Source organism: Typopeltis vanoorti, chromosome 20, assembly GCF_054136105.1.
Source record: "Typopeltis vanoorti isolate ZY-2024b chromosome 20, IOZ_Tvanoo_1.0, whole genome shotgun sequence".
NCBI classification, from domain to species: Eukaryota; Metazoa; Arthropoda; class Arachnida; order Uropygi; family Thelyphonidae; genus Typopeltis; species Typopeltis vanoorti.
Genome location: NC_143568.1, coordinates 65,935,286 through 65,949,107, shown reverse-complemented (window position 1 = coordinate 65,949,107; position 13,822 = coordinate 65,935,286). Strand labels below are relative to the sequence as shown.

At 34.6% G+C, this 13,822-nt stretch overlaps 1 protein-coding gene across 6 annotated transcripts in view; it reads left to right on the top strand.

Moving 5' to 3' along the window:
• Pka-C1 (Protein kinase, cAMP-dependent, catalytic subunit 1) overlaps positions 1-13,822 on the top strand; it is a 545,341-nt gene that overhangs the window by 374,028 nt on the left and 157,491 nt on the right. For all 6 annotated transcript variants that reach the window (XM_090410256.1, XM_090410257.1, XM_090410255.1 and 3 more), the window contains one exon: positions 9,455-9,537. In XM_090410256.1, coding sequence (XP_090266382.1) covers positions 9,455-9,537 — 83 coding nt within the window. The remainder of the gene's footprint in view (positions 1-9,454; positions 9,538-13,822) is intronic.

Sequence of the window (13,822 nt, the reverse complement as noted above, 5' to 3'; positions counted from 1 at the left end):
AGAAAGCCTGGACAGAGGGACGAATTCCCGATAATTGGAGTAGAGCTCTCATAGTACCATTATATAAAAAGGGAAATAAAACTGAATATGAGAATTACAGGAGTATATCCCTACTGAGTGTTCCTGGTAAGATTTATGCAAGCATACTTGAGAAACGGTTGAGAAGAATTGTGGAAGAAAAGCTTGGTGAAGAACAAGCTGGATTCAGGCCAAATAGAGGCTGTCAGGATCAGATCTTCACTTTACGACAAATATTTGAAAAATCATAGGAATATAACAAAGATTTGTATTTAAGTTTTGTCGATCTGGAAAAGGCATATGACAAGGTGCCAAGGGAGAAGCTATTCAATACGCTACAGTTATATGGTGTCAATGGAGCATTGAGTTGTAAGTCAGCAGTTAGAATAGAATGAAGTACTGGAAGATGGTTTAATGTTAAATCTGGTGTGAGACAAGGATGTACATTATCCCCCTCTGTTATTCATTATTTCTATATGGATCACATTATGAAGGAAAGTGGTATTAAACATGATATCAAAATTGGAGATGTTAATGTCTGCTCTTTGCTTTATGCGGATGATGTTATACTTCTAAATAAATCCACTACAAGTCAGAAAGATTCCCTGACTAAATCAAATAACTGTTGTAATAGATATGGTATGAAGGTCAGCAATAAAAAGACGAAGACAATGAAAACAGGCAGAATTGTTGAAAATGTCAACTGTGTTGTGAATGGAGAACCTGTGGAACAAGTAAAACATTTCAGCTACTTAGGCATGATTTTTAGTGAAGATGGTAAAATAAATAGGGAAATAGACAACAGAATCAACAAAGCTGGTATGGTAGGAAGTCAATTGAATAAATTCATATGGATTAAGACAGAAATTAGTCAGTACGCTAAATTAGCTGTATACAAGACAGTGTTCAAGCCAGTTTTCACTTATGGATCTGAGAACTGTGTCAGAAGTAAAACACTTGACCAAAGACTAGAGACTGCAGATATGAGAGTCCTGAGAAAGATTAGAGGAGTGAACAGATGGCATCAATGGCAATATCATTAAAAATGAGGATATTAGGAAAGAACTTGGCATTCAGCATCCAGGAATGCGTTAGCAGAGCTAACCTCAGGTGGTATGGTCACTTAAACAGAATGGGTGAGGAAAGATTAGCCAAACAAGTGTTCTCTGCCAGGTTGGCAGGAAAACGACCCAGAGGAAGACCAAGATATAGGTGGATTGATACAGTACAGAGTGCCTTAGATGATAGAAATATAAGATCTGATAATGTTGGAATTTTGACAAGTAACAGGCTGATTTGGAGGAAAATTGTAGATAGTAATGACGTAAATTTTTCATGTAGTACTGTCATATACACCCCTTGAGGGTACATGGCAGGAATTTGATGATGATGATATATCTTCATTGTTGTAATTTTGATTTTTTAAATTAAAAGCTATTCTTTGTTTGTATGAACCTGACAGTTGTCAAGTACAAATGCTGGAATGTTTCATATACTGTGTTTTCTGCTTCGGTACTGGATTGCTGAGTTTTATGAAGTAAACTGTTAATGTTTTGGGTACTTGTTTTTAGGCGGTAACTTAATATGCTAGAAGTAAAAGATTATTGAATACACAGGTGTGAGTAGTCATTTTTTTTTGTGTGATTGTATGCGAGAAAATTTTGCTGCTGTTTCCCTAAGTGAACTTAAAGATTGATGAGGAACTTGTATTCTGATTTTCCAGAACAAATTTCCCAAGTGAATCTTTGTTTGAGTTTCTGAGATATGTTACCTTCTGACTTTACAGATATTTTCTGTTTGATGCCAGAGGATCCAATATTTTAAAATTATGAGTGCATATGTGTGTAAATGGGTCACTATTGTTTAATACAAACTAATTTTATATGTTGTGTTTATATATATGTACACACACACACATTATAAAATATATAAAAAGAAAACTTAGTTTTCATGTGTGTGTGTATGACATAGTGAAAGACCAAATAATTAGGCCTAAGGATAGAACCTGTAAAACATAAGGGAAAAATATATAAAAAAATAATCACTACTTTTTACAGTAAAATGTCATTTTAACATAATTTTATCAGCATAATGATATTTTTATACATCTTTTATTTCATTTTTAATTACCTAAACTAATACCAAACTAACAATGTTTTCCATAAACAAAATCATGTTAAGATATTTCAATATCTTGACAATGCAACTGAGACAGTATCTGTGGTATAATGCTTTTGCTGTCCATTACAGCTCCCATTCCTTCATTTTAATAAATTTAGTTTAATCCTCTATCCAAGTGTAAGCAAACAAAGTTTGCACCTGAAGTATCTTCAGGACTGAGGCAACTCGTAGTAAAGGTGGACCAAGCTCTCATCACTTCTTGTCTCAGTATCTCCCATAATGCAAAGCATATCTCCTTGCAGACATGTATAATACTATGCATTGAGGGAAGGGCCACTACCCAGACTGGTTTCGACCTTTATTGAGGTCTCGTCAGTGTGAGCCAGACCCAAAAGTGGTGATACTAAGGCAGAAGCAATGGAGAGTTGCCAAAAGGTGTACCACCTTATTACTAAATTACTCTGGATTTAGAGAAAGATGTTGGAGGTTTATTTTCCAATTGGTTAGACTATAATAAATTCAGTTTAATCCTTTATCCAATTTTAAGCAAACAAAGTTTGCGCCTGAAATATCTTCAAGACTGAGGCAACTCGTAGTAAAGGTGGACCAAGCTCTCATCACTTCTTGTCTCAGTATCTCCTATAATGCAAAGCACATCTTCTTGCAGACATGTATAATGCTATGCATTAAGGGAATGGCCACTACCTAGACCAATTTTGACCTTTAAGGTCTTGTCAGTGGGAGCCAGACCCAGAAATGGTGATACTAAGGCAGAAGCAGTGGAGAGGTCATATTTACTTATATGCGCGACGAGAGCTTGGTCCACCTTTACTACGAGTTGCCTCAGTCCTGAAGATACTTAAGGTGCACACTTTGTTTGCTTACACTTGGATAAAGGATTAAACTAAATTTAGTATAGTGTAACTAAGTGGAAAATAAACTTCCAATTCCTTCATTTTGATCCAGTTTCCCAGAAATTGTCAAGAGACCTTAAATAACATGGGCTACAACTCTATTCCAAGCTGTTCAAAAAATAGTTGAACAAAAATCTGTGACCATTGGTGTTGTCTGTGGAGAAAGATACTGCTTATGAGAATCATCTCCTTGCACTTTAATCTAATGGACTGAAGTTTTCTTATAATGTTATGCAGTGTCGAAAACAGCTATATTCCAAATTTGGTCAAAAGCAATTGAACAGTGAGACCCATAGAGAGATTTGCGAAGTGCACAAATCTCCCGCTTCCTCCAGCTAGGTCACTTGAAAAACTGATATTTTTAAAGGACCTAAAGTTGTGTAGCTATATTCCAAATTTGGTCAAAATTTGGGTGAATGATATCACCTAAGGGGTGTGTGTGTGTGGAAGATTTCCCTACTCAAGGGTGTCTGAGGGGAATTTGAGATCTTTTTGCCCATTTTAAAGTACAATAATTTTTTAAATTTGGTTTATGCTTTAAATTTGGTAGGCTGTTTGCATTAGAATTATTATTATTTTATTATTATGTGACACCTCCAGGGAGTATAATCCAAAGACTCATCGAGGGAGAGTGTGCCAGCAGCATCGAACAATTTATCCCTTCCAACTACTAACTGCGCTCAAACTTGCTTAACTTTTTGGAAGCCATTAGTAGCAGAGGCTCTACCAATTGACACCAACCTTTACTTCTGGAATACAAATTTTGGCTCTAAATTCTTTTGATAGGAATGATGGTATGATGCAGTACTTGTTAGCTTAGAATGTCTGCTGTGAATTTTGATAGTAATATTATGCTCTTTTTGGAATATTTCTTATAATACACTATTGCATTAAAAATTGACTTCCATTTTCAGTAATAAAAAGTTATATGCAGCCTGGTTGGCTGTGTGGTTAACGTGCCCACTCTCCAACCATTACCCACTCGCTAACCATTAAGGGCTGTGGGTTTGAATATTGCCATGGACATGGGTGTTTGTGATTGTCTGTATGTGAGAAATGAATTTCATCATCTGGTGTGAGACCACCATCTTGCTTATATGGAGGCTTGATGTGGCTTGAAAAAGTTCTGTGTTTGGTCTCTAAAGCAGAATTTCTGGACAGTGTAAGAAACAAACAAAAAAAAAAAAAAAAATCCTTATCCCACCCACAGTACTTATGTACCATACATTACTTAAAGCAATACAAGGGGAAAAAAAAATCTGAAATGGGATACACTAATATTAAATATCTATAAATAATCAACATTAATTGACTTTCTTATTTGTTTAGAATTCTTTTTGAATTTTACAGACAGAAATTGAATAAGAATTCATCAATAGGGACTGATAGAATATCAGCACGTGTGCTAAAAGAGTGTTCAGCTGAACTGGCCATTCCTTTGACCAGTTGAAGTTTAGGGGCCATTTGGCAAAGATTGCAAATACAACTCAAAAGATAATTGTAATGCTGAAACGAATGTTCACATGTAAAGATAAGGATGTTAATTTGCCTCTTTATTTGACTTGATAAAACCTCACTTGAACTATTGTGTAGGTCTGGTCTCCTGGTTTCTGTTGTGATTCTGATATATTGAAGAGAGTACAAAGGAGAGTGTAAAAACGATATGAGGATTGTGGAATACTGATTATGAAGAGGGGGTGATATGGTTGAGACTTACAAACATCTGAAAGGGTCATATAGGATTTCAATTGATGGAATTTTTCAATTTATGGAGGGTGGGGTAAGAACGAGAGGGCATCCTTGGAAGCTGAGAATGAAGGCTGCCAAGAAGGGTGTGAGGGCTAGATTTTTCTCTCAGAGGGTGGTGTGGGATTGGAATGGATTGCCTTTGGATGTTGTAAGTGCAAGCAATGTGAATGAATTCAAGAATAAGTATGAAATCTGGTGTGTGTGTGTGTAGTAGCATGTGGCCTTCCTCGATGGGTCTCTGACTCCCTGGATGTCTCTCTTAATAATAAAAATTACAAATGCTCACTCATTCAGGATAAAATGCCATATCCTAAATGGGTGATGCTGTTTTCTTTTCTAGTGTTCTTAGATATCAACTTCACCTGTTTCAATATTTCCATCATGCAAGGATACTGTCAATTCTTCACATTTAAACCACCAGTGATAGTGCTCATAGCAAAAATAGTATAGTAGATGTTATTGGGATTTAATTCTTGTTGTTGTTAGCTTCACTTGTCCTTCAAGGATGGGTACATCATACATTTTTATATTTCAGATAAACACTTTTTTTTTTCTTTTTTTTCCCCCAGATTACTGGTGACTGACATTCTTAATAACAGGGAAGTCATATGATTTTCTGATTTCATATTTACATAAATCCATTTTTAATTCTTTGTTCAAATATTTGGTGTGAGAGGCAGAGCCTAGAAAAATCAAAAAATCCTGAAACCTTGAAGCTTTAAGAATTTTGAATGTAAAATTTTGTATTATATACACACTTTTACTAAAAATATTTCGCATAATTTTACCTATCTTTGAACCACTTTGTAATGTTAAGACTTTACATTTAATCTCTTTGCATGTTTTTAGGTAAAAATGCAATCGTTACATGACATCTCATATTTCACAAATTATTTCACAATATTAAATTTCCGTATTAAAAAGTTATCCATGTTAATATCTTAAAGTGATAAAAATGAGAATTCATTTTGAGCCTACTCACAGAAACATTTCTTGGTCTGTGGATACTAATGTTTTAATGTCATGGCTTTTTTGGAAACTGCCAACTGGTTGGCATAATGCCAACCAGCCTGATTAAACTGGTTATTAGTTCCGCCAATATAGTCTTACATTGTTTTGTAGAATTTCACTAATAAACATGATATGATTTTATGATAATTCTATTATTTCGACCGACTTTAATTCAATAATAAAATTAAACTGGGATATATTGGCCGAAGAATTTAATAACATGTTTAGCTGACTAGTTTCGCCAACTTGACTGTTGGCTTCGTCTGGGCATACATAAGGTGAATGGATTACTGTAGTAATCCATTCAAAAGGCAGCCTCAATAGGAACCAAGGGATAATCCTTGCTGACATATGGAAGATCCTCATAAGATCACTTAGCACACCAGAATTCAACTTTGCTGCAAATTACAGAACTCACTTGCATAACAGTGTCTGAGCATCACACACGCTGCATGCGTTTGATGTAACATGTCTTTTGAATTTGTATAACGTTTAGTACTCGTTTATGTTTCTTTCTTGACCTGTTTTAAGCTGTTTTTTTATCACCTTATGTATGCCCAGATGAAGGCAACACTCAAGTTGGCGAAACTAGTCAGCTAAATATGTTATTAAATTCTTTGGCCAATATATCCCAGTCTAATTTTATTATTGAATATGATTTCATACTAGCCATTAGGAATGACTTGAAAATTTTAGTAAAGATCCTAACAACTATATTTAAGAAAAGTTCATCATCCATGTTGCTTTTACATGCATATTGTTTGATGGACATGTAGAGACTTTGACTCTTATTAATCAATGCCATCAAACAATATGCACATAAAAGCAACATTACCATCCTGAAAACTGCTGTAATTTGGTTGATTTCCCCTCCCCTTTGCCCCCACAAACCAAAATTGAGTGTAAAGTAGAAAATGCTATTTAGCTTTTGATCTTAATCTTTGATATAAACTACATGTTGAGTAAGGAAGATCTTATTTCTTAAAGAGGAGAACCTGGGAAGACTTCATTCATAATATTCATACATAAGCCAAAAAGGACAAATAGTTTGAAAATTTGAAGTTTTGCACTTATTGGTAGTACAGTAGATTCCAGTTAATTGGGCCACATTGGGAATAGCATAATTTGGCCCAATTAAATGAAATTGCACATTAAAAATTGAATGGAAATTGATACTGAATTGCAAACTCAGTGTCCCCCTGCATTCCAACTTGACAAAAGACAAGGATGCGTACTCTCACCATTACTATCCAACCGTTACAGCGAAACTATAATGTAAAGATCTCTAGAAAAGTGGAATGGAGGCATTAAATTAGGTGGCTGAACAATCACTAACCTACAATACGCAGATGACACAGTGGTAATAGCACAAAGATTTTAATAGGAATTAAAATCCATCCTAAATCAATTAGAATGGGAAAGCTTAAGCCATGGTTTACAAATAAATCAAGACAAAACCAAAATAATGGTTTTAAACAATGCAGAGGAGATAGATACAGAAGGAATTAAAATTGTCGACAATTTCAACTACCTTGGTGTGATAATAACAAAAAAAGATGGATGTAAAAAAGAGATCAGAAGAAGAAGAGAATAGCACTGGCTATGAAAGCGATGACTGATTTAACTAAGATCTGGAAAGACAGGCACAACTCTGGAAAGACCAAAATTAAGCTTGTAGAAACCTTAGTTTTTTCGATCTTCCTCTATGCTTCTGAGTCTTGGACAATGACAAAAGACGACAGAAGAAGAATTGAGGCGTTTGAGCTCTAGTACTGGAGAAGATTGTTAAGAGTGTCTTGGACAGAAAAATGAACAAACAAAAGTATCATAGAAGAACTGAATATCCACACAAAACTGATAAACATAATTGACAAGAGAATAGTGCAATGTTTTGGACATATATATAGAATTGAAGGCAACTGCCCTAAAAAAATAATCATCCAGGGTAAACGTGTGGGAAAAGAAAAAGAGGAAAACTCCCCAACAGGTGGATTGACCAAATATCAGGAATCACTGGACTTAAACTAGAACAAACAATAAGAGAAGCACAGGGGAGAAAGAAATGGTGAAGCATCGTCAGAAAGTCATGAGTCCTCAGACATGAAAAGATCAGAGAGAGAGAGCACATCAAGAGTTTAAAAGGTGTATGTACATAAGACAAAATACAAGTTTACATAAGTTTTTCATTTATTGGGTAGTAAAATTACTAATTTACATATAAAAAAATTGTCTTTAATTAAAGCACAATATTTGCCATAAAAGTAATTTCATTGGCGGTTTATGATGTTCAAATTGATTGAGCCTAGCCTTCCCCCCCCCCCCGCTTTTTTTTTTTTTTTTTTCTTTTTTCCCTGATTGACTACAGATAAAATCAGTGCAGATATTTAGTGCAAAAATAGCATTGCTTTCCTGCATGAAATAGTCATAATCCAGTAATAGATTTTCTAGCATCCTGAGTGAGCATTTGTTCAAGCTCAGAAGCACCATCCTCATCACTTTCATGTTATTTTAATATTCTCTGATGTTTTGCAGATTCTTCCTGAAAATCTTCATTTTTGTTCTAGTTGAAGACCATCATAAATGGCAGAAACTCTTCATAGTTTCTGATATGGTTCATATCTAATGAGTCATTTTCACAATCTGGCATATCTATGATTGAATGCTTAAAACTGTAGTGAGCAAAACAGTTTAGAACGGTCTCTTGTTGCTTATTCCTCGCCAGCTATCGGTCATAAACTGTATTGCTTGTAAAATATTACCTTTGGTGCTGATCTCCTGAGCAGTTGTCAAAAATCAGTAAAATAAATTTCTGTTGTAATTCCATGTTTGTAAAGCATCAGGACCTGACCCTTTTTTTTTCAATAACTAACAGCTTTCATTTACTAGTTCCTGATATATTTGAACAGCATAACACTGTTCTGCTGTTCAATTATAACACTGATCTATTGCTGTCATTGATCCAAACATGTAGCATGTTTATAACACAGGAACCATCTGATGTGACACATTAAAATAGAACTGTTTTGTCAGCATTGCAGATGTCATCAACACTATACTTTTGAAGCAAGATTAATAATTTTGTAGCACTCCATGTTGTAGAGGTTACTAGTTAGTACAATTAAACAGCACTGTGTCCCAAATAAATAACGAAAATACTTGTTATATCCTCATTTTGTTTTTGTTCTTCCAGACTTGTTCCAATAAAATGGCTATTTACTGTAATTTACTGTATATTCAATAATTTACCTCTCAGCATAAAACTGGGATAATTTTTTTAAAATTTCAAAATGAAACTTTCTAGTTTCATTTTGAAAATTTTTGTTTCAAAATGAAACAAACTATTTTCATTGCTTATATTATATGAATCACTTTATCCAACTTGTTATAAGTTTAAGCATTAAAAGTCTTTCTATGCTCCTTTCTTTAATGTTTATGTTTTACACTCTTTTGGTAGTTCATATAACTCTCTCTCAGGATGAATTTCTTTCTTTTTATTGGCACACATGAGCTGTTTTTGACAATGATTTTATTCATCTAGAAATATTATTCATGTTACTTCTAAATATAAAATAATTTTTTTACAAACATGCATTTGCAAAATGTCATTTTTTTGGGTTGCTGATCTGCTTTATATTTTTTAGGATAGTACCAACTTGTACATGGTACTTGAATATATAGCTGGTGGTGAAATGTTTTCTCACTTAAGAAGAATAGGAAGGTTTAGGTAAGAAAGAAATATTAATTGCATAATCTGTTTTGCAGGACCATTCCAACCTATATATGGTTTTAGAATATGTACCTGGGGGAGAAATGTTTTCACATCTAAGGAAAAGTGGACGGTTTAGGTAAGGTGCATGCTTATCAGTGTAGGACAAGTATGCACCTTCATTTAGATTTGATGGTTTAATTTAGTTAGCATTCTTATTTTCTGTTCATTCATTCTTTCTTTCATTTTGTTGTATATTTGGTGACGTATAACTGCTAAAATGTTGTGTATTTTAAGTTTTGTAGCACTCTGCATGTATATTTGTCATCTGCTTAACATGGCTTTGAAAGAAAAAAAAAGAAGCAGAATTAAAATTGATATATTATGTATATATTTTGATATGCTTTCATTTTGTTAAAAATAGTGAAATATGTATATGCATGATTGTAGCTTTTATTATTGTGTTGTAAACTGCCATTATATGCTAGTCAATTTACATGGTACAATTGTATTCCTTCAGGTTCTGTTTATATTAACTGAGGTAATTTTATTAACATTAGTAAACAATGAATCTTGTCAATACAATAAATACTGAATATATTTTTGTTACTGAATACAGAAGCTACAATAAATTTTCCTGTTACCTATAATTTTAATACTTGCAGTTTTCATTTTTGTTAGATTGTGACATTTCCATTACAATGACCTATAAAGGTGAATCCTGGAGAACACAGAAAATTGAAATATTGCAATATTTTCCCTCTGTTATTCATTATCTATATGGATGACATTGTGAAGGAAAGTGCTATTAAACCTGATGTCAAAATTGGAGATATTAATGTCAGCTCTTTGTTATGTGCGGATGATTTTATACTTCTAAATAAATCTGCTACAAGTCTGCAAGATTCCCTGACTAAATTGAATAACTGTTGTAATAGATATGGTATGAAGGTCAGCATTAAAAAGACAAAGACAATGAAAATAGACAGAAACATTGAAAATATCAACTGCATTGTGAATGGAGAACCTATAGAACAAGTAAAACGTTTCAGCTACTTAGGCATGCTTTTTAGTGAAGATGGTAAATTAAATATGGAAATAGACAACAGAATCAACAAAGCTGGTATGGTAGGAAGTCAAACTGAATAAATTTATATGAAAGAAGAGAGAAATTAGTCAGAACACTAAATTAGTTCCGACTAATTTCTGGTTTCTGACTAAGTTAAAACTGGTTTTAACTTAGTCAGAAAGTTTTAACTTAACCAGTTTTAACTTATGGATCTGAGAGCTGAGTTAGAAATAACTCACTTGACCAAAGACTAGAGATTGCAGATATGAGAGTACTGAGAAAGATTATGGGCATGAACAGGTGATATCAATAGCAATATCATATTAAAAACGAGGATATTAGGAAAGAACTTGAAATTGTTAGCATCCAGGAATGTCTTAGCAGAGCTAATCTCAGGTGGTATGGTCACTTAAACTGAATGGGAAAGGAAAGATTAGCAAAACAAGTGTTCTCTGCCAGGTTGGCAGGAAAAAGACCAAGATATAGGTGGATTGATACAGTAAAAAGTGCCTTAGAAAACAGAAATATAAGATGTGATAATATTGAAGTCTTGATAGGACTGATTTGGAGGAAAATTGTAGATAGGAAGTTATTAATAATGTAAATTTTTCATGTGGTACTATCATATCCTGTACAGCCCTTGAGGATATATACCAGGAATTTGATGATGTTGGTGGATTTATTTAAAATCATTTGCAGTAATTCCATTTTATATGCATCCGGGTGTATACAGGATACCGTGTTCTTGTGGAAAAATGTGTAGGTCAAACTGGGAGAACTTTCAAAATCCACAGTAAAGAACATATCATATATAGGTGATGTTGAAAGCAAAAGTGAAGAAAAAAGCAGACTTTTAACACACATCCTCAAAGAACATCACAGCCAATTGGCAATGCATCTTCCATGCCCTATTTAGAAGAGAATTACTTTGACAGGTTGTTCAAGAAATCCTCCCAGGTGAGTTGCTCAAAAGGGCACACTAAACAGAAACCAAGGAATGATCCTTCACAACATTTGGAAGTTATTAATTACTATGTGTAACATTTGAAGAACTGTCCTATGCTAGCAATCACATACTAAGTTTACACAACAATGTAGAGACCGCATGCAACATGCCTAATGATACTCATGATTTGAACTATCATTCAAGTCTTTTCAATTCATAGAAATTATTGGCTCTTGGAAAACATTTATTTTTTGTCAGTTTTACACTTAGGTTAAGCAACTTCCTGAAGGTGCTGTTAGCCATATAGACAGCAAAACATGTTGAGGAAATGCATCTAGTATAAATAAAAAGCATATAAGAGTTAAAACCTTGGTTATCTATTATTGATAGTATTGAGATATGAGACTTTTTGCTTATTGTCATTGTGCTGTGTAACTTCTCTCTTAGCATAATTCATTAATATGTAGATTAGTCTTTGATATATGCTGTACAAAGCTGGTTTAAAATGACACCAATATGTTTGTTCTTTGGGGGCATATTTCTCAAGATCAATTGGCTGTTTAAATTAACATGCTGATTTGAACTCATTAGGTTTAGTGGAATAAATACTGCACATATAAATAATGAGATAACATGTTTAATTAAACTTATATTTTGTCTCAGCCAGTGAGGCATCATCAGGGAAACTATATTAAAATTGCAAAAAAGATATAGCAGAGCATGTTTATTACAAAATTGCACAAAACAATAAGCAGGAAACATTAGACTGAAAGCGTTAAGTTTTATGAAGGGTGCCCTCTATGGGTGCTGTTAGCTAGCTAGCCTTAGCTGTGTTGAGCAGGAGGTCTAAGAATTAAAGTTTCCCAAATCTTGGGAAGTTTAATTACAACCATATTTATTGGTTTTTTTAAATGTGCTACTGAGCTTTTTTTGTAAAGCATAGTAGTTTTTTCCCATTTGATTCTGTGTGCAAGGTATCCAAGGCATGATCAGGTAGATCTGAGTACCATATTTATGGTAGCAGATGTAAATTTTTATGTTCCTCTATGTGGATGTTAGTCGATCTCCTATAATAAATTTAGTTTAATCCTTTATCCAAGTGTGAGCAAACAAAGTTTGCGCCTGAAGTATCTTCAGGGCCAAAGCAACTCGTGGTAAGGGTGAACCAAGCTCTCATCACGTCTTGTCTCATCTCCCATAATGCAAAGCACATCTCCTTGCATTCATGTGTATTGCTATGCATTAAGGGAAGGGCCACTACCCAGACCGGTTTCAACCTTTATTGAGGTCTCGTCAATGGGAAACAGACCCAGAAGTGGTGATACTAAGGCAGAAGCAATGGAGAAGTCATATTTACCCACTCGAGTTGCCAAAAGGTGTACCACCTTATTATTAAATTACTCTGGATTTAGAGAAAGATGTGGGAAGTTTTTTCCCACTTGGTTAGACTATAATAAATTTAGTTTAATCCTTTATCTAAGTGTAAGCAAACAAAGTTTGCACCTGAAGTATCTTCAGGACTGAGGTTAATAATAAGGTGGTACACCTTTTGGCAACTCGTATAGATAAATATGACTTCTCTATTGCTTCTGCCTTAGGTATCACCACTTCTGGGTCTGGCTCCCATTGACGAGACCTCAATAAAGGTCGAAACCGGTCTGGGTTGTGGCCCTTCCCTTAATGCATAGCACCATACACGTCTGCAAGGAGACATGCTTTGCATTATGGGAGATACTGAGAAAAGGAGTGATAAGAGCTTGGTCCACCTTTACAACGAGTTGCCTCAGTCCTGAAGATACTTCAGGTGCAGACTTTGTTTGCTTACACTTGGATAAAGGATAAACTAAATTTATTATAGTCTAACCAAGTGGGAAAAAACTTTCAACATCTTTCTCTAAATCCAGAGTAATTTAATAATAAGGTAGTACACCTTTTGGCAACTCGTATAGGTAAATATGACTTCTCCATTGTTTCTGCCTTAGTATCACCACTTCTGGATCTGGCCGTCACTGATGAGACCTCAAAAAGGGTCAAAACCGGTTGGAAGCTTGAGTGATGAATGGCAATGCTGTAGCCCATGAAGTTTTAACTGAGGCTCGGCTTGCTGTCACCCAGGTCCTGGGTGGGGGGAATAATGAATGGCAATGCTGTAGCCTGTGAAGTTAACTGAGTCACAGCTGTTGCTGTTATCCCTCAGATGAGGTGTTGCTGTTACCCCTTGGATGAGATATGAGCAAATGAGCGGCTCTGCTCGGTGGTGGGGTGAACCTGCCAGGGTGTAGAGCAAA